The sequence below is a fragment of the Prosopis cineraria genome, unplaced genomic scaffold (assembly GCF_029017545.1).
Source record: "Prosopis cineraria cultivar Desert tree isolate PC_DT_omini unplaced genomic scaffold, ASM2901754v1 PC12, whole genome shotgun sequence".
Classification (NCBI taxonomy): domain Eukaryota; kingdom Viridiplantae; phylum Streptophyta; class Magnoliopsida; order Fabales; family Fabaceae; genus Prosopis; species Prosopis cineraria.
In genome coordinates this window covers 44006098-44025251 of record NW_026555343.1, presented here as the reverse complement: position 1 = coordinate 44025251, position 19154 = coordinate 44006098, and the positions used below count along the sequence as shown (strand labels likewise).

The 19154-nt window shown below is 35.1% G+C and overlaps 1 protein-coding gene across 2 annotated transcripts in view; it reads left to right on the top strand.

Annotated features, from left to right (window-relative positions):
• Nucleotides 1-251: 251 nt before the first annotated feature.
• The window catches only part of LOC129288581 (protein transport protein SEC24 B-like), a 29254-nt gene continuing 10351 nt past the window's right edge, over nt 252-19154 (top strand). The window contains exons 1-14 of one of the 2 annotated variants that reach the window (XM_054925225.1): nt 252-301; nt 1623-1852; nt 2092-2166; nt 2586-2684; nt 3557-3668; nt 5811-5938; nt 10870-10989; nt 12876-12956; nt 14121-14198; nt 14325-14417; nt 15176-15230; nt 15666-15742; nt 17049-17120; nt 17242-17325. In XM_054925225.1, coding sequence (XP_054781200.1) covers nt 271-301; nt 1623-1852; nt 2092-2166; nt 2586-2684; nt 3557-3668; nt 5811-5938; nt 10870-10989; nt 12876-12956; nt 14121-14198; nt 14325-14417; nt 15176-15230; nt 15666-15742; nt 17049-17120; nt 17242-17325 — 1335 coding nt within the window. In that variant the 5' untranslated portion in view covers nt 252-270. Of the gene's footprint in view, nt 302-1622; nt 1853-2091; nt 2167-2585; nt 2685-2994; nt 3144-3556; nt 3669-5810; nt 5939-10869; nt 10990-12875; nt 12957-14120; nt 14199-14324; nt 14418-15175; nt 15231-15665; nt 15743-17048; nt 17121-17241; nt 17326-19154 lie in introns of those variants that run through there. The other variant, XM_054925226.1, reaches the window with a different exon arrangement.

The following is a 19154-nucleotide window of genomic DNA, read 5'->3' as shown; positions in this document are numbered from 1 at the left end:
CGTGTCATACCATGGAGTAGCATGATACTTTTTTCTGCTGCGTAGGGATTTTTTTTTTTTTTAGGTGGATGCATGGATTTTGCTCGAGTAGGTCAGCGTTGGGGTAGAACAATGAATGTTGTGTTAACAGTTTTTCTCTCTTATGGGGAAGCAGAGTGGGGGATTTTGGTTATGTATGTAGTTTTTTGACCATGACTTAAAACCAAAATGAAAGATGGAATGTCATTTTTTTTAATCTGTGCATTTCTAAACAGGGTTCTACATGCATAGATGACGCCCAACCTGACCCAACTAATACGTGGTGGGTTCTAGAACCATGTTCTATGTTATATGGGATTCAGAGGGAACAGAAAAAATTTCTTATGTGTGTTTAGTATGGTTTCTTGCTCTAAACAAACAGCAGAACATGTTCAGTATGCAGCATCTTGCCCATTGTGACATGTTAATTGCTAAATTCGCTGATTTGTAAAGTTATATTTATGCTGTATCTATATGGCATATTCTGATATGAAGAAGAAAACAATGAAACATGTTTCAGAAATCCTCTGATGACAGCAATGAAGGAATTCCTAACAGTCTTATAAGCCAGAAGACCCCCCCCCCGGGGGAAAAATTTTTCCAAAAAAAACCTTTTCCGTAGTCATGGGCCTGTTTGGCCATTCTACAAAGTTTCTGCTTCTTTGGATATTACCATTGCAAAAAATGTTGAAAGTTTAGTTTTTTGGTCAAAATTTTTCAACGAGTGCTTTGAGAAACTTTGATGTGTTATGATAATATTTATGTATTTATATTTTTATTTGTATTCTGTCTAAAAGATATTAATTTATAGTTTTCAATTGTGTTTACATGAGAAGCTTCTAGTCCCCGGTTTAGTAACATCGCTTGTCTGCTCTCTTTTGTGATTTTATATATATGCTTCATTCTTTGAAACACTGTTGATCTTTTTTCTTTTTTGTGTCTAAAATATTTCCACAATGTATCTGTTCAACATGCGTATCTTTCTTTACAATCTGATACACTACCTCCATCCTCAATATGATATTCAGTTCCTATCTTATCATAAGTTTCAAAACTCTGCTTTACTCTGACGTGTGTCTCAAGTAACTATTGTACTTGTAATTTAAGCTGTGATTCTCATATGATGTTTGAGAAAATTAGTATCCAATGGTAGGAATTTAAACAGATGAATGGATATTCCGGCACTGCTGGCCTTTTCATAAGGGTTATGCATAACCTAGCAATCCATTCAAACTTGACTGAATGAGAGGGTTTATGTCCTCATGCAGATGAGAGTTGTGTTCAGGTAATTGGGCCTACATTCTGGAACTGGACTTTCTTGATCTTGATAAGTTAAATTTTATGCAACCTGACTAGCCCTATCTTGTCTGCCCCTTGGACCCTGTGCATGGTGGGAGCTTGGTGCACCAGGCTGTCCTGCCTATTGGTCAGTTGGGTTAAATTTTGTGTCAAACCCGGCCAACATTTACCATTTGTGTGTTTTGTTGTTTGTTATGGCATCAAACCATATCGATCAAAACTAAAATTGTATTAAGCTATGCTTATATGCTTTTATCAGCCTAATTGAAAATCAGTCTGAATTCTGAGTTTTTTGACTTCAACAGGCGGCACCACCTCCAGTTCCTGGTCCTCCACAAACTTCGCCAATGTTTGGGATGCCACCTCCATTGCCAAATCAATCTATGACAACTACCATATCACCTGCGTTGGTCAAACAGGAGCCCCTGTGGCAGGTCCATCAAAAATTGATCCCAATCAAATTCCGAGGCCCACTCCAAGTTCCTCAGTGATATTGCATGAAACTCATCAAGGCAACCAGGCAACCATTCCTCCGGTATTCATAAAATTCTTTTTAAATGGCTTGCTTCTAACTTTACCTGCATTTTTTTTGTCTTTGCTTTTCTTACTTTTTAACCTTTCCTCTCATACCATCATGGGTCCCTAATTTCCTTTTTTATTTTTGTAATATATGTTTTCACAATCAGTGTAATCTGAAAAGTGATCAGTGATGTATGTTGTATTAGTCTCCCAATGCTGCATGTTCTTACGGTTACTTTTCCTAATCTGGTCCAGCCTGCTACAAGTGATTACATTGTAAGAGATACAGGGAATTGCAGTCCCCGTTACATGAGGTGCACAATCAATCAGGTAAGGTTTAAAGTAAAAAATACTAAATTTTAGTTTTAAACCTGTTTTTTTTCCATGAGAAATGCTAGGATCTTCAAGCCCAAGTCTCTTGCCTTTGCCTCTGTTTTAGATGTTGGTTATGGTATCTTTGTGATGCTTGGCTAATGATTACTTTGTGGATACTGGATGGCATGGTTACAATCTTGTTATTATGCTTTGCGTAGTTTTATTTTATTATTATTATTTTTTTCTTGACACTGTGTCTTTTCCTGGTATTGTATTATTGTCTCTTTCTGATGTTTTCTTCCTTTATCCAAAATGTTTTAGCTTTACAATAGTATTCATGGTGTTGGTTCTCAGAGTTCTGAAACTGTTTGAATTTTTATTTTGCCCTATTGAAATGCTTTCCTTTCCTTTGTTCTCTTTGGTGAATGTAACAGATTCCTTTCACTGCTGACCTTTTGGCAACATCAGGAATGCAATTGGCGTTGTTAGTCCAACCTTTGGCCCTTCCTCACTCCTCTGAGGAACCCATCCAAGTAGAGCCTTATGTTTCCTGCATTTGAAGTTTTTCGTCAGTTATAATTATTAAATTTAATTAAAATAAAAAATTAGTAGTTTTTTCTGTCTCATCATATTTTAATTCAAGAGCAAGACATTTTGCTATGTTTTTGGAATGTTGAGTTTAAGTTTCGTTGTTTGATTCTAGTGATTTCTCAGATTACATTTTATTATCAAATATCAAATTTTTGGAGTATAGATCCTGTAGTTTGTGTGGATACTTTCCACAGTGCATTGTCATCTTGACAAAGTAAATAAATTGTTGGGCGATTGTTGTAATTATATCATATGTTCGATGGTCTGCTATTTGTTTAATGACATCTCTGCTTGAGCTTCTACCTAGGTATTCTTTCTATTGATTGAGAAAAGTGCATCAACTAGCCCCTCTTGAACTTTTTGTTCAAATTGTAGCTGCCTTTGCTTCCTCCTATTTGACAGTATGCACTTATCTCTTGTTTGATGTACAGAACTACTAGGCATGATAATTGAAAAGGAACAGAGATGTAAATGGAATATAACAATTATGTTTAGTATGATATCGAAAGGAATGAGAATGCATTGTAGCTGTATTTTGGTTGGGTTAAAATAATGCAAGAATGAAAAAGAATGATGAAGGAATGACTCTAATGTCTTTACTTAAAAATAATGGTGGTTTGGAGCAAATAATGATAATCATGGTGTCAGCTGTATGAAGTTAGTTGTGGAATTAGTTAAGTCTGTTGGTAACAGGCTTATTGTTGTGAGGATTAGTTAATTAGGTTGGTTTATTTCCAACATTTTCTCTTTCTTGAGGAATTAGTGTAAATCTAGATAAATACATCTGCTATCTTATTACCTCATGGTCGTATAGGTTGTGGACTTTGGGGAGAGTGGTCCTGTCCGCTGCTCGCGTTGCAAGGCCTACGTAAATCCTTTCATGAAATTTGTTGATCAAGGAAGGCGTTTCATCTGCAACTTGTGCGGTGAGTAGAATTTGTATTTGATATTATATTACTCATCTTATTGAGTAGTTCCTTTTCTTGTGTGCCATGTTTGGTTGATGGAAAGTTCACTAAGGAGAAAGGAAAGGAGGAATCCTACCACAGCATGTGTGGTTGAAGGTAAAGGGCTAGCATTCCATTCCCATGGGAATGGAGATTCCAAGACTAGCATTAAGGATTCCATTACATGGTCAATGGAATAGTTTACTATTTAATGGATTCTGACAAGACAAAAAAGCTTGTCCCCTCAAAATTACATTAGCTTCCACCAGTGTAATTTGCGTAGCATACTTGTGCACTAGGCGTTTGCATTCACATTTATATTATACAAAAGATATTGTATTGTGAAAAATATGATCTATATTAGATTTTGAAATGAATCATATCAAAAACATGTTTATTATAGCAGCAACAAGCATTATCCTACTATATGGGGTTGGTTACATGGATTATATGATGTCATTTATCTCTATCATTTATTAAGTTTTTAGAAATATTGTTAATTAAGAGGTTTTGATCAACAATTTTTAAAAGTGTTCTCTTTGATCTTTCTCTACCCTTTTTGATAGGGTTCAAAGTTATCTGTTCCACTCTCCTCACAGGTGTCTTTTGTGGTCTTCTTTGTACATGTCTAAGTCACATCAAACAATTTTTTACCATCTTTCCATTAATAGATGCGACGCCCACTTTTTCTTGTATATGCTCATTTTTTATTTTTTTTTACGTGTACATCTGCACATTCATCTCAGTATTTTCATCTCTGCTACTTCAACTTTCTGCTTTTGTTGTCTCGTTAAAGCCCAACATTCACTATCATATAATATTGTTAGTCTTATAGCAGTTCGATAAAGTTTATTAAGTACTTTATGATCGCAAATAAATCTTTTAGCTTTTATTCAATTAAAACACTCAGCTTGTATTTTATGTGCAATATCTCCATCAATTTTCCCATTTTGTTGAATAATTGCTCTTAAATATCTAAACTTTTTCACTTGAGGTATGATCAAATCACTCAATTTCATTTCCAAATTACTACTCACTAATCTTTTATCAAAATTACCATGTAGATATTTCGTTTTATTCTTACTCAAGTAAAAACCTTTTGACTCTAATGTCCTTCTTCATAACTCAAGTTTACAGTTAATCTCTACTCTTATCTCTGCAATAAGAATTATATTTCTGTGAAAAACATATATTTAGGGATTTCCTCTTCAATATGCTTAGTTAAAACATCAAAAATAGGCCAAACAAATAATGACTTAAAGATGATTCTTGATACAGCCTAATTTTTATAGGAAAGTATTTTGTTTTGCCATTAGACGTTCTTTAATAGTTGTTGCCTCTTCATATATGTCTTGAATAGCTGAATATAGGCAACTCGAAACCCTTCTTTTCCAATGCTTTTTAAAATACTTTTCTCAGTACACTATCATAAGCCTTTTGTGTTAGGCCCTCAATAGTTAATGTAAAACTTTATTGAATCTTACATGGATATAGACAATCAAAAATATGTTTCCTGTTTTTATTAAATTAATCTTTAATTGATGTGAAAATGATTTTTAAAAATTCAAAATTGTAACATGTTAATATATTTTGTGTAATAATGGCATTATTGTCCGACAAAAACGATTGTCCATTCCTTTCTAGGACATATTAAACATAAGTATCTCATTTCATCAATCCTTTGTGCCATTCCCATTCTAATTCCTATTTCCCATCCCCATTCTTATTTCTAGAAAAATTTTACGCTAACCAAACAATCCCTTTGAGTCAGAAAGGGGACTTCGGAAAGGAATTACCAGTTTGCTCTGATTTACAGGGAGAATTTGCTAGCAGGCTGGTTGAGTATTGTGAGTTGTATGTATTTATTTATTGTGTTTTATGCATTGCTTGATGGTAAGTTTCAATGTTTAACTGTGATCTCAAGTTGTGTATCACTTAATTTATAGGTTGGTGAAGACATTTTTATGGCACAAGTAAACTGTCTTAACTTTTTGTGACTGGTGTATTTACAAGTGATCCTTATAATTTTGATAGCTCATGGTTTTTGTTTTATAGGATCTTTCTATATTCATCTTTGATACGTGGTCAACCTGTGGATCTGACTTATAATCTGCTTTACAGGATTTACTGATGAAACTCCACGTGACTACCATTGCAATCTAGGTCCAGATGGTCGGCGCAGGGATGCTGATGAAAGGCCTGAATTGTGTAGAGGAACAGTTGAATTTGTTGCTACGAAGGAGTTCATGGTTTGTATAGTTGAAATGCAGTCTTACAAATATTCTTTGAAGAGTTTATTGTTTTTATAAGTTCTTTTAGCCTCATTTATATTGGTTGTTTATCTTTAGATATTGAGTTGTAGAAGACGTTGATAGCAAGTATAGCACATTTTATTCATTGTCATTTTAGAGAACTGAATGTCACTTAACAGTCCTCTATCAAGTGAACGAAGACATTGAGGGTTGGAGTTAGCAATTTGAACAAAAATGAGAGGATGATTTACTGATATTTACAGAAGAGTTTTATATATAGGGGAGAGGATAGCAACATTTTTGCTTCTCAATCCCATTGATTAAGCTGTAATAAATGAGGGAATGTTGCAGAATATTTACAAACCTATAAAAGGAAATAGAACAAAATGTAATAAAGCGATAATAAAGCCAGTCTACGGAATATTATTCTGCCAACACTCCCCCTCAAGCTGGAGTAGACAATAATCATTCCTGGCTTGTTGCTTAGTCCCTCAAACCTGATTCTTGAGGGATTTAGTGGGCAAATATGCAACTTTTTTGTTTGTTGACACGTGATGGATCTAATAGGCCAGCTTCATCTTTTTCTTTTATAAAGTGATAATCAATTGCACATGTTTAGTTCTGTCATGGTGAATAGGGTTATTAGCAATTTCTATGATAGCCATGTTGTCACATAAGACCTTCATTTGTGGCTCCACTTTAATTTTCAGTTCTGCCAATACCCTTCTTATCCACATTCCTATGCAAATCCCAAGAGCTAAAGCTTGATACTCAGCTTCTGCACTGCTCCCAACTACTCAGCTTTCTTCTCACTCTGCCAAGTAACCAGATTTCCACACACAAATACACAACACCTTGTGGTTGATCTTCTATCTGTTACAAAGCCAGCCCAATCTGCATCGGTGAAGACTTCTACCTTTCTTGCTGTGCTTTTCTTAAAACACAATCCCTTCCTAGGTGTCATTTATTGATACTTAAGTATTCTAACTACTGCTTTCATGCTGCTCTCGGGCATTTGCATAAATTGACTTACCACACTAACGGGAAAGCTTATATTAGGCCTTGTGTGTGAGAGGTATATATGTTTTCTGATATAGTAGAAGGAGATGAAGAGAGAAGAAACAATGTAGAAAAGGAGGGAAAATAGAAGATGAGAGACACGTGAGAGAGAGAGAGAGAGAGTATAGAGAAACTGAACAATATTTCTAGGTTTTCAATCAAGCATAGTATTTGACTTATACTAGATCTTGTATAGACCCTTAATAGAAAATCCTAACAACTAATTACATAACTGTCTAAAACTTTGTTCTTTATTTATTTACTCTTTACATATTAATACCCTCCCCTCAAATAAACCCTTGACCTCAAGGATGCAGCAATCTGAACCCTTCAATGAAAACAACAGCAACAACAAGCCTTTATCTCATTAGGTGGGGTCGGCTGCATGAATTGCAAGATGCCATTGTGCTCTATCGTTTACCAAGCTTTTAAAAATATTATTAATTAAGAGATCGCGTTCAACAACTTTCAAAAGTGTTCTTTTAAACCTTCCTCTACTCTCTTGACAGGGTTCAAAGTTATATGTTCCACTCTTCTTATTGGTGCCTTTGGCGGTTTTTTTGTATATGTCCAAATCATCTCAAATGATTTTCTACCATTTTTTTCTCAATAGGTGTTACCGTCATTGTTTTGCGTACGTGCTCATTTCGAATTTTATCTTTATGTGTATGTCCGCACATCCATCGTAACATTCTCATCTCTGCTACTCCAACTTTATGTTCTTACTGTCCTATTAAAACCTAGCATTTATTACTATATAACATAGCTGGTTTGATAATAGTATGATAAAACTTTCCTTTAAGTTTATTAAGCACCTTATGGTCGCAAATAATTCTTTTAGCTTTTCTCCAATTAAACCACCCAGCTTGAATTCCATGGGAAATATCCTCATTGATTTTGCCATCATTTTGAATGATGGTTCCCAAATATCTAAAGCAGATTATGAGTCAGATTGAAGTTCAATAAGTTGGATATGCATCTGCTGATTCAATGAACATCTATGGCCTTTAAAGAAGGGCTTGTGGCAATAAAAAGACAGATTCTTTGACCTAAGATTATCAACTACTTATGGGTTTAGTATTTTTGTAACCTTTGTGTTTGTTGATGAAGAAAGAGCTGCTGAAGACGAAGGAACAAAGAAGATGGAACCTCTTTTCAAAGAAATAGAGTGGGACTCATGAGAAAAGACATTTTTACCCTTAATGAAATTGGACTCACTTTCTCCAACTACCACTTTTGCACCCTTCCACCTCTCAGACGATTGTAAGACGCATGGAGGAGGACCCAACAAACTTGCCCAAAACAATCCATCTCTCCTAGTTTCATTGACACCTTTGTACTCATTGGAAGCATTTGTCAAATGGATCTCCTACAACCTAGCAAGAAAGCATTTTTAATAGCAAGCTGGTGTAATGGCCAATCAAAGTTTGTTGAAAGTGAGAGAAGGATTTTAACGGTATTAAACTTGGCTACAGGAACAAATGTTTGTGTTTGTGTAAATCCTTTGTCTACCATTAGGATTATATTTTATGGTGAATACCCACTTACAGCCTACTTTTGACTCTCCTTGAGGTAGGCTAGTCACCTCCCAGGTCTGATTCTTTTCTAAAGCTCTCAACTCTTCTTATGTGGCTTCTCTCCACTTTGGTTCCTTTATGGCTTTATAGAAGCATTCAGGTAGTTTTTCAGCCTCCAATTTTGTAGTGAATACCAATAAGGACTGCTTCCCCTAAAAATGATTCGGAACATTAGAAGTGAGCATGATAGATTGGGCAACCTCTAGTAAATGCCTATTTTTTCTTTCAGAAATACCATTCTATTGATGTATATTAACACATGATCTTTGATGAAGAATGCCATGACTGAGAAGAAAATGGCTTAGATCATATAGAGTTTTAGACGATGTTGATTGCATATTTCAGCATCTGGAGCCACTTCATTATTCTTCTCTGTATCACCTTCATCTTGATCTCCATTTCAGGTCCAATAGCTTCAGGCCTATTAACATCCAAGTTCAAGGAAACATTTATAGTAATACTGTAGGAAAGCAATTATGACTGTTTGTATACAAGGGCATTAAATTTCTGGTGCAATTACTGTTTTAACAGCCTGCAATGGGGATTTATTAATTATGTCAAACAATAACATTGAATGTCTCTAATGATGCAATTAGCTTTCTGGGGCGTTTTTGGTTCATTCTGTGTTCGTATTTTTCTGTTTGAGGATTTTTTATTCTCAATAATTTGTACGATCTTTTTTTTTAATACAATTTCTTAGAAATTGCTAGGAATATAGAGTTTCTTATCTTGTGGAAGATTAGGTAAAATTGACCTCTAGTTAATAGATTTTGTTGATAAATTATAATTTGTATTTCTGCTAATGGGTTTGCTGTGAAATTTAGTATCTCGCAATTGACGAGACTAAGAAATGTACTTTTGTTTTACTTTTATGGGGTTTGTGATGAAATTAAGTTGAACTCGCAGCAGTACAAGGAGGAATCACAATAAAAGCTTGTTGGTTAGACCACATTTGAATTTGTGTAGGACAATAAGAAAATTATGATCTGGCTTTTGTTTGTGGATATATGGCGATTAATGGGTGGGTTGAAGGTTCCTCAGAGAACAGGCTGGGAAAGAGTGGTTCACATTCAACAGAATGGGTTTAAGAGCCACATCGATGGCTGTTTGGGGTGCTGTGGACTCCTCCAAACTTAAGAATTTAGCAGCCCTTTTATGAGATTACAGTTTCAAAAACATCTAGAAATTGTGTTGGGATGTGCGATTTTATTCTTTTTTTCCCCTTATCTATAATCCAAATGCGTTGTAAAAACTGGAAAACAAAAAAATTTTTAAGGCCTAGAGATGGATGCTACTCTGTTACGAATAGTATTTGAGTACTATTCATTCTATTCTCCTCTGTTCCTCTCCTACCAACCCCTATCTCTCTCTTTATTCCTCTCTCTCTTTTTCTATCTACAACACAAACTGTCTAACCAAATTATTTAATATATTATTTACGTAACAGTTTGTTTCATGTTTTTGAAAGTAGTTTAATGATTTAATTCGGAATTTTGCTTTTTATGGGCACTTTCTGTACAATAAACCTAGCTCTTCATTTATTGTTGCTGGTTGTCTCGCTTGGCTGTGCAGCCAGATGGGATAGCTCTATTGTAAATCTTAACCTTCTTAAAATTTTTTAATATTTTACATTGAAGTGTTTGGATTTTAGTCTTTACATTTCTGGAGGATGCTCTATCCTCAACTTTTGTTATATTTTCCTTCTCAATATACATTTTTCCTTTATTTAATATTGAAGAAATCGGCTGAATACTTATTGCCTTTCAGTCCGATATATATTTATTCAGTTGATAGTTAAGTATTTGTAAGTGGAGGCAACAAGCTTGCCTTCATAGCTAAGAAATAAATCTTGGGCAATTTAAAACTAATCTGATTAGATAATTATCTATCAGATTCTATCCTAAAAGATTGGCTGAGTGATTTAAAAATGGAAAATAAATCAGAAAACACAGTACTAAATAAATAAATGAATAAAAAAAACCATTAACAAGAAAAACTCACAGATCGACGCCTCCCAAGAAGCAGAGGACGGCTTCCTTCTCAATAAACATTTTTCTTTTATTGAATATTGTATTATTGTTGTTGGCTCTTCACAAATACTGCATTCTGCATAAAACCTTTAGATGTAGAAATTAGTTTATTTCTTGTTTTCTTTTAATTAAATAAGTGTAAACAAGAAACCATGTTATATGTTTGAATGGAACTGAGACATGGTACAACCAGAGCCATGTGATGTTTTGGAGAAAAGGTGTCTATGATGAGTGGCATATGATTCTTCCCATTTCTTTGTAGGTTCGTGAGCCAATGCCAGCTGTGTATTTTTTCCTCATTGATGTATCCATGAATGCTGTGCAAACTGGTGCAACAGCTGCTGCTTGCAGTGCAATCGGTCAAGTCATCACTGATCTTCCTGTGAGTCATGTGCGCTGATATATTTTATCTGATACTTGATGATTTTTATTTATTTGAGTGGATTCAGGTTCTTGTTACTTTTTAACTGAATATTTCTCCTATTTGCAATAAATCAAGATATTTATAATTTATAATAATTTCTCTAGATTCTCAGACAGTTCCCGGATTGTGTTTTTTCCTACTGTGTCTTTTGTAGCTTTACTGCCTTGTCGCATGGGACTGTAGTGACTGATTTGTGACCATGATCTATGTATATATATGTTGTGTCTATTCATTTGAAATATGAAGAATTCAGATACGTTCTATATTTTTCTTCAATTTTAAGTGATCATATGTGGCTGTGTGTATGTTGTTCAATCTAACCATGGTTTAATAATTAGTTAACATGTGATTCAAAAGCTTGTTCAAGCCACCATTTCAGCTTGGTTAATTTTGTTCTTGATATGCTAAGGGTGGAAAACCTTAGGGTTTCAATGTTTGCTTTGCATTTTCCATTTTCTAGTAGGCTTTGAGTTTCTATATCGGTAAGCAGTGGCTCTCTTATCACTGTTCTATAGATTGTATAAACCCCAAAAATCAGTCACCGCAGGGAAATTTATGCCCTAGCTATGTGTCATGCGTTTATGTTATTCTTACAAATGTTAGTTTGCAGGATTAGAATGCAAACTTGCCATTATCTGGTTGACTAGTCTTCTTCATCCCAGTCCGGGCTTTGATGCCCCTGCTTCATTATTTATGTTAATCGAGAAAAAGAAAGAAAAATCTGAATTGGATCATTGATTTGCTTACAACATTTCCTTTGGATAAGCACAATCAAGATGTTTTGTGACCCAATAAATCTATTTCTGATCAAGATGAACAAATTATGGGAGACTTGGGAAGCTTGTATTCTTGTCATGATAGCAAATACTTAAGTGGGATTCCAAAGGCTTGTTATTGAGGTGGAAGAACCACTAAAATACACCATAGCATCCCATACTACTTAGTGTGAGACTTGGGCATCCCACATTATCATAGTCTCCTTCAATTGGCCCCACCTTGTAGAGCCTACATTATGGCGGTTATACTTTGCAACACTTTACTTGATTTTCTCATTGATTGAAATGCTCAACCCTCCATAGGTAGCCCTTTTCAAAAAAGTTGACCGACCATTAGCTTCAATACTAATTGATGGGTGAAGTGAGATAGAGAAGCCTTTTGAAAAAGCTGGCTATTGTGATGAAAGAATTAACCCGCTTTAATACTTAATAAAACATTCCATTCTACTCAATTTGTGACTTAGGCGTCCGATACTATCTTAGCCTCTGTCAATTTTAAAGGGTTTGGTAACAAGGACGATAAGGGTTTTTTGGGGCTAGGCATGGTTATGAGATTTTATGGTTTGTCTGGTTGGAGAGGCATACACAAATTCGTTTTTGGTAACAAGGACATTATCTTGCTTTTGAAGTTTTTGTGGAACATGATTGTATTTATGCTTTGCTATGTTGCCTGCACACAGTATTTCAAGAGAATCAGTTATTCCTGACGTGCTGTGAGACTGAACTTTTGTTTAGTGATTTGCTCATTTAGGGATTAATTTTTTTTTTCCTGATTATACTTGTTTTATTTGATTCAGGTTTTCTTACCCTCCATTTTGGGTACTCCTTTCTCTTTTTAATAAAACCTCAAAAGAAAAAGAAAGAACCTTATATTTTGTTTTTCACATGCAAATCTAGTACCAAACAAACGGATTTAGTTGCTTCTAGTTTATCGTGGTCGTCTGGAATCTGTTTGATGTTTTACTTAGGAGGCTTTAGGGATTTCTTCTTATTATGTTTCATTTACATTACACACGCATTTGAAAGAGAGGTACATTTCTTAACTATCATTTTCTTTTGTTGATTCAGGAAGGTCCGCGAACAATGGTGGGAGTTGCAACATTTGACTCTACAATCCACTTTTACAACCTGAAACGTGCTTTGCAGCAGGTAAAAACTCAAATAATATGTACATTTTGCGATTGCTTAATTTTCTATTGGATTTTTAATTTGGAAGTTGATGTATCAATTCAGTTCAATACTATGCTTTTTCGAGAGAATATCTACAAACTATGTCAAGATGAAGGTGAAGAGCTAATAGTGATCAATTACAATTGATCTTGTCTGACTATTGCATTTTTCTGCATTATCCTGTGTTCAAACTTTTCCATCATTATATGGGTGTACAAGCCTCTTTGGTTCTCTTTGCCACTAATTAATTTCATAATTTTTATTTGTTAATGTAGGCATCTAGAGCTCCAAAGAGATTTATGGTTTACTTGGTTTATCAAATAGGGATTAATCATTCAGTACAAAATCCCTTCGTATTACCTTACATTGGGTCTGCGTTCAATATTTATGGTCAGGAAGGTGCTATTGTTTGTTTATCCTTTCCAGTGCTACCATATCTTGGTGGTAGATACAATCATTTTCAAAATGAGATGGCCTGTATGGAATAGTTTGGTTGACTAATTGTATATAATTATTACATATCTATATATGGTGGATAAGTCTATGATTTGGTCAAAAACATGGGTAGGTTACTTGTAATGTTAGTGTTGGAATATGTTTGGTTTTTATATAGTCTTATTATTACTGTTATTTAGATTGTTAGGGTAGATTTATTCTTTATTGTTAATTCCCCTATTATTATGGGATTTCAGAGAGCTTAGGATACATGATTTATTTAATTCTAATGCATCTATTGATTATGGCATAAGAGTGAGCGTTATCCCTAAAAATTAATCAGTTAAGTTTCACAAATGGTCTTAAAAGAATGTAATGAAGGCCAATGTTGTTTTATGAATGAATTTGAATTTTAAGCAAGCAGTGAATAAGAATGGGTTTCTGTTTACTGCAATTAAGTTGTGCGAAGGAATTGAATGCATAGAGTTAAATATGCATTGTTGGTTTCAATTTTATTTGTTTTGTATTTCATAGTACAGGACAAATTTGTTTTCTGTTTTACTTGTTTACATTCAATATTTATTATTTTGAGCATTGAATTTATCTAATGAATTGTGGGTTATCAAATCTGCTCTTTGATAATTAGTTAACTTTATATGTTCTAATTAGTTTGAGTCTCGTTGATTTTTAATTTTGTCGTGTCTGTAGCCATTGATGCTCATTGTTCCTGATGTACAAGATGTTTATACCCCTTTGGAAACTGATGTTATTGTTCCACTAGCTGAGGTGAGTTTCAACCTATTTTGGTAGAAGCTTATTAGACGAATTGATGTTTAATATCTTATATTTCTTATTCATGGTTTAGCCATATTCCTTTTACGTTTCTAAATTAGTTTTCTTTCCTGGTGTTAGTGCCGCCAACACTTAGAATTACTTCTGGAAAGCATTCCTACCATGTTTCATAATAATATGACCTCTGAATCAGCCTTTGGTGCTGCAATCAAGGTATGGCATCTTGTTTGAAGCAATTGCTTTTCATTTTGTTCATGCAGATGTATAAGACCTGTCACTGACTTTTGCAACATTATTGCATAATTAATTGGCCGTTGGATGCTCTGGTAGATAGATGTCACGGTTTTTTGTATTTTTCTTTTTCTTTTTTTATGTTTTCTCTCCTTTTTCTTGATCTAACATAGGCATCCGTGCAAGCATGATGTGGTAAATATACTTTTTGGGTGGAAGAACAAAGCTTCTTTTTAAGCAGTTTAAGTATAATAAGCATGATACTGTTTGTTGTATTTTGTTCATCTAGTGAACACCTCATTAGTTGTTATTTTTAGCACCTGAGCTATAAGACTGGTAAAAGAATTGCCATTCATACTATGTCTCTAAAGAAGTTGAGTTTTGTTAAGCATTATTTATTAGATAAGAAATTTTGATTAGTTTTTGTAATCATCAAATAGGTTATTTAAACAATGGTCATAAGTAAGGACAATGTAGATGATGAGGTTTTCCTGTCCATAGAATTATTTAACTTGGATGACTTGAGCAATGCTTTAGGTAGCAGTAATCCAGTGTATAATGAGGTTTTCTTTCATTTGATATGCAAGGCGATTGGAGGGTTTGGTTATGCTATACAGCTGTGTTTACGTTCATCTTGTTTGCTTTTTGCCTTTGGATTTACAATTTAACAATGTCAAGGCAAAAGTGTATGCACGTAGAAGTAAGAAATTGATGCTTATACCATAGTTGTCTTAATTTAGGCAGCTTTCTTGGCAATGAAGGGAACTGGAGGAAAGTTGTTGGTATTTCAGTCAGGTGAGCTTGGTAGCTTTTGCATTTCTTCATTTTTTTGATAATTGATAATTGTTTTGGGAGTGAAATTTTCAGATCCTCTATGTAATTCAAAAGAGAAAGAACAGCAATATACAAATAGATGGTAGCCACAGACCCAGCTACTCACTGACAACAAATGAACAAGAAATCAGCGTAATCTAATAGAAATAAAACAGAAAAAAAAAAAATCAACAGCTAATAATGGGCCTGGTATCAGGCTTGAGGTCCTCCAACACTCCCCTCAACCAGAGAATATATGTTGATGGTTACCAGAACCTAACTCTTAACAGAGCCTGTCATAAGATTTGTTACTTGAGAGTTGGATTTGGAAGATATGTAGGTTATCATCGTTTTTATTGTTTGATTCATCAGTGCATTCATTCAATGTTCCTCATGATTGTATTCTGTTGTTTTCAGTCTTGCCATCACTAGGCATTGGTGCCCTCTCCTCTAGGGAGGCTGAGGGTAGAACAAATACCTCTGCAGGGGAAAAGGTATCATTTTGAATTTGGCTTGTTTTATCCTTAATGGCAATGTCTATAAAATTTTATGGCATAAAGGCTTGTTGTTGTTGTTGTATTCTTGTAGACTTGAGCATGATTAATTAGGTGTTCAGGTGTAAAGCTAATGTTGTAATGCTGATGCCATTAAAACTAACGCTGATGATCAAGTTTGTATCCATAGAACAAAGAAAATCTCAACCAGCAACATGAGATGGAAGTGGAGAAGAGATGAAACCCTAATACTTTCTTTCAGTAAGGTTTGACTGTCTTCCTCCATGAGTGAGATGGGGACTATTATAATGGAGGTGATGACAATCCCCACCCTATGTCTGGTGCCCAAGAGCCCAGGTGCTCTCCTCTCGTACACCTTCACTACCCCTCTTCTGGCAGCTTAATTTTCCTAATACCCTTTCTAATGTGCTTTTACTACCTTACAAGGTAGTAACCTTCTATTTTTGCCCATTCCCCCTTTCTCCCTCCAGGTCAGTAACCTCTACATATCAGGCCTGGCCCTTCTTTCGTGTAGCATAGGTCTTGTAAGTTACAACCCCTTTAAGGCCTGGTCTACACCCCTCTTAATGTATACCTTCCTCTCAAAGCCCATCTTTCTTACATCAGTTAGGTAACAAGTCTTATAAGCCATACAAACCCCTTTAAGCCTTGTCTACTGCTCTTAGTGTATGCTTCCCCCCAAAGCCCATCGTTCTTACAAGGGTTAGGTAAGTCATTATTAACTATTAGTGAATTAGGAATTAAAGACACAGAAGACATGATTTTAAATGAGATTAGAATTATTTTAATTAAGAATAAAATAATTTTATTTTAAATTTCACAACTTATCAGCTTATTGTCTTTTGTTAAAATAATGACTGTTAGAGTTAGCTTAGTATTTTTTAATTGTGTCTGTTAACTTCTCCCTAGTGAATGAATGACCAAAGGTATAATGGTCCCTGACATGTCAAGTACTGCTTTCACCCAAAAGCCTACACTAGTAATTGAAGGCTATAATTGATTTTATTAACATCTAACTTGCGTCTTCACATGAAAACCCTTTGGGCTTTGAAGTTTGAACAAAATGGGTCCGCCATTCCTTATGCTCAATTTCACTGTTAATTAGGAGAAAGGGGCCAGCAAGTATCAGATTGCTTGTCTGTGAAAACATGCCAAAAGCTCACTTGGTCATAAAGGCCCTTGCACTACATCAAGGAGCATTTAACCCAAAAGTTTAAGCTATTGAATGATGGCTTGTGACTGGTTTTATTAATCTCTCTCGCATGTTGATCTTGTTGAACATTAGGAGGCTCATAAATTGCTTCAACCAGCCGACAAAGCATTCAAGGAACTGGCAATTGAATTTGCTGAATATCAGGTGATCTGAGATTCCTTTTTTTCTTTTAATCTGGTTGGGATTATGGATTGGTTTTTGTTGTGAGTATTTAATGATAAGCATCATGAGGGTGTGCTAATTGTAATTGTTTTTCATGCTGAAGGTCTGTGTTGATGTATTTCTCACTACCCAGACTTACGTAGACATTGCTTCCATATCTGTCATTCCAAGAACTACTGGCGGACAGGTATACATTATATTTCTGGCTTTTGTTTCTGTATGATTGTGTTGTGGAGAAGGTGGGGAGGAGAAAATAGAAGAGAAGAAGGGAGTTAGGTAGGTAGAAAGACAGGAAGAGATTAGGAGAGAGAACATGAAACTTCAGATTTTGCATTTCACCAGAATTATGACCATATAACTGACTGACTGACTTTTTTCAAGTCACATTATTAACTAACATATCAATATTCCCTCCCTCAGAAGACCCTTATTAGGGAATACGTTTGGCTTAATGAGTTGGGTCCATGTGATCAGTTTAACGGCTGCAACTAGTTTGACGTAGTCTGACTATTGCTGAGCTGTATTTCTTAACATGAATGTAAACTCTTTATCAATGGAAGTAATGATCAGACTATTCACTTTACTCTTCTGTGTTTTGACTCCTTCCTTCTCTCTTCCTCAACTCTATCCTAATCGCAATACACTTGCCCTCAAATGTCAAGTACCGGGACATTAGACTACTTTTGTTAGGGGAAAAAAAATCCTAGGACTGGACTCAAGCAACATTTCAACCAACTTCCCTTTGTGCCAAAGCGGAATGTGAAGTTCAGTGAATCTCCTTTTTCATACCCTTTTGCTAGCCCTTTTATTTCAGTAGCCTTGACACACTTATGTAAGGAATCTGTATTCAGTTCCCTTATTTGCAACCTTCCTTTAAGCCCCTTGCAAATCCCTTTGGCCAGTTCCATCAACTACTATCGACCTTGCCTTCTCAACTGTTGCAATTTGTTGTAATGCTTCCTTTATCTTAGGTTCTTCTATAATTTCCTCTTTTGCTACACATTGTGCCTTTTCAATTCCATCTTTGTTACTAGCCTGGCCTTCTTTCTGATTAGTGTTCACAGTTTCAGCATTGAATGTCTTGCAAATTGAGGCATTTCTAGTTGGTTTTGAGGCTGATCCTGCCAAGAACCTAGCATTGAATGTCTTGGAGCTTTGCAATTTTCAGTGTCCAACCATGTTCTTTGACTGAATAGTCTTACCTTTCCAGTTATATCTTCCTTCAATCCAGTTGTAAAACAATCATTCATTTGGTTTTCAGACACCTTACTTTGCATCAAATCTTGCATTGGATCTTCATGTCCTGATCCAAATCATCCTTTGCTTGCTGTTGTGTATACCTCCTTGTAATCCAGCCAAGAACACTTTGATAAGATTTTGGAAGCTCCTTTGCTGTTCTTGAAAGCCTAACACCTTTTCCTGTTGATTCCATTGACCTCATGGGCTGGGTAATTTGTCATGACATCCCTACTGCCTATTCTTGAATGTCTGACAGCTTTTGCTCAATTCTTGACAATGTTTTGCTTCTTCAAATATGTCATTCTTGGCTGGTTGACTGATAGCTGTGATGCCACTGTTATGAAGAAGAATGTAGAAACATGAAATAGAAGATAAGAAGGGTAATAGATAGATAGTTAGAAGACAGGGAGATCAGAAGAGAGAGAACATGAAACTTCAGATTTGCATTACAGCAGAATTCTGACGCTACACAAGACTCCTGTTGCCTTTTACATACACAAGGTAACAGATATATTACTTGCTAACATTCATATTTGTGGAATTAGGGGGCGTCTAGGGAGGATAAGAGAGTGTAAAAGAGGAGTATTCTGATGATTCTATCTTCTTATTGAGTGTATTCATCCCTATATATATATAGGGAGTAAATATAGGGAGAAAGTTTAGAGTATCACAATGAACCTGTTGACATCATTGCTTGTTGCATGAAGGGGGAAATATTGTGTGAGAGAAAATATTTTTCATTGATTTGAATCTCACATTACACCCAAATATATATAG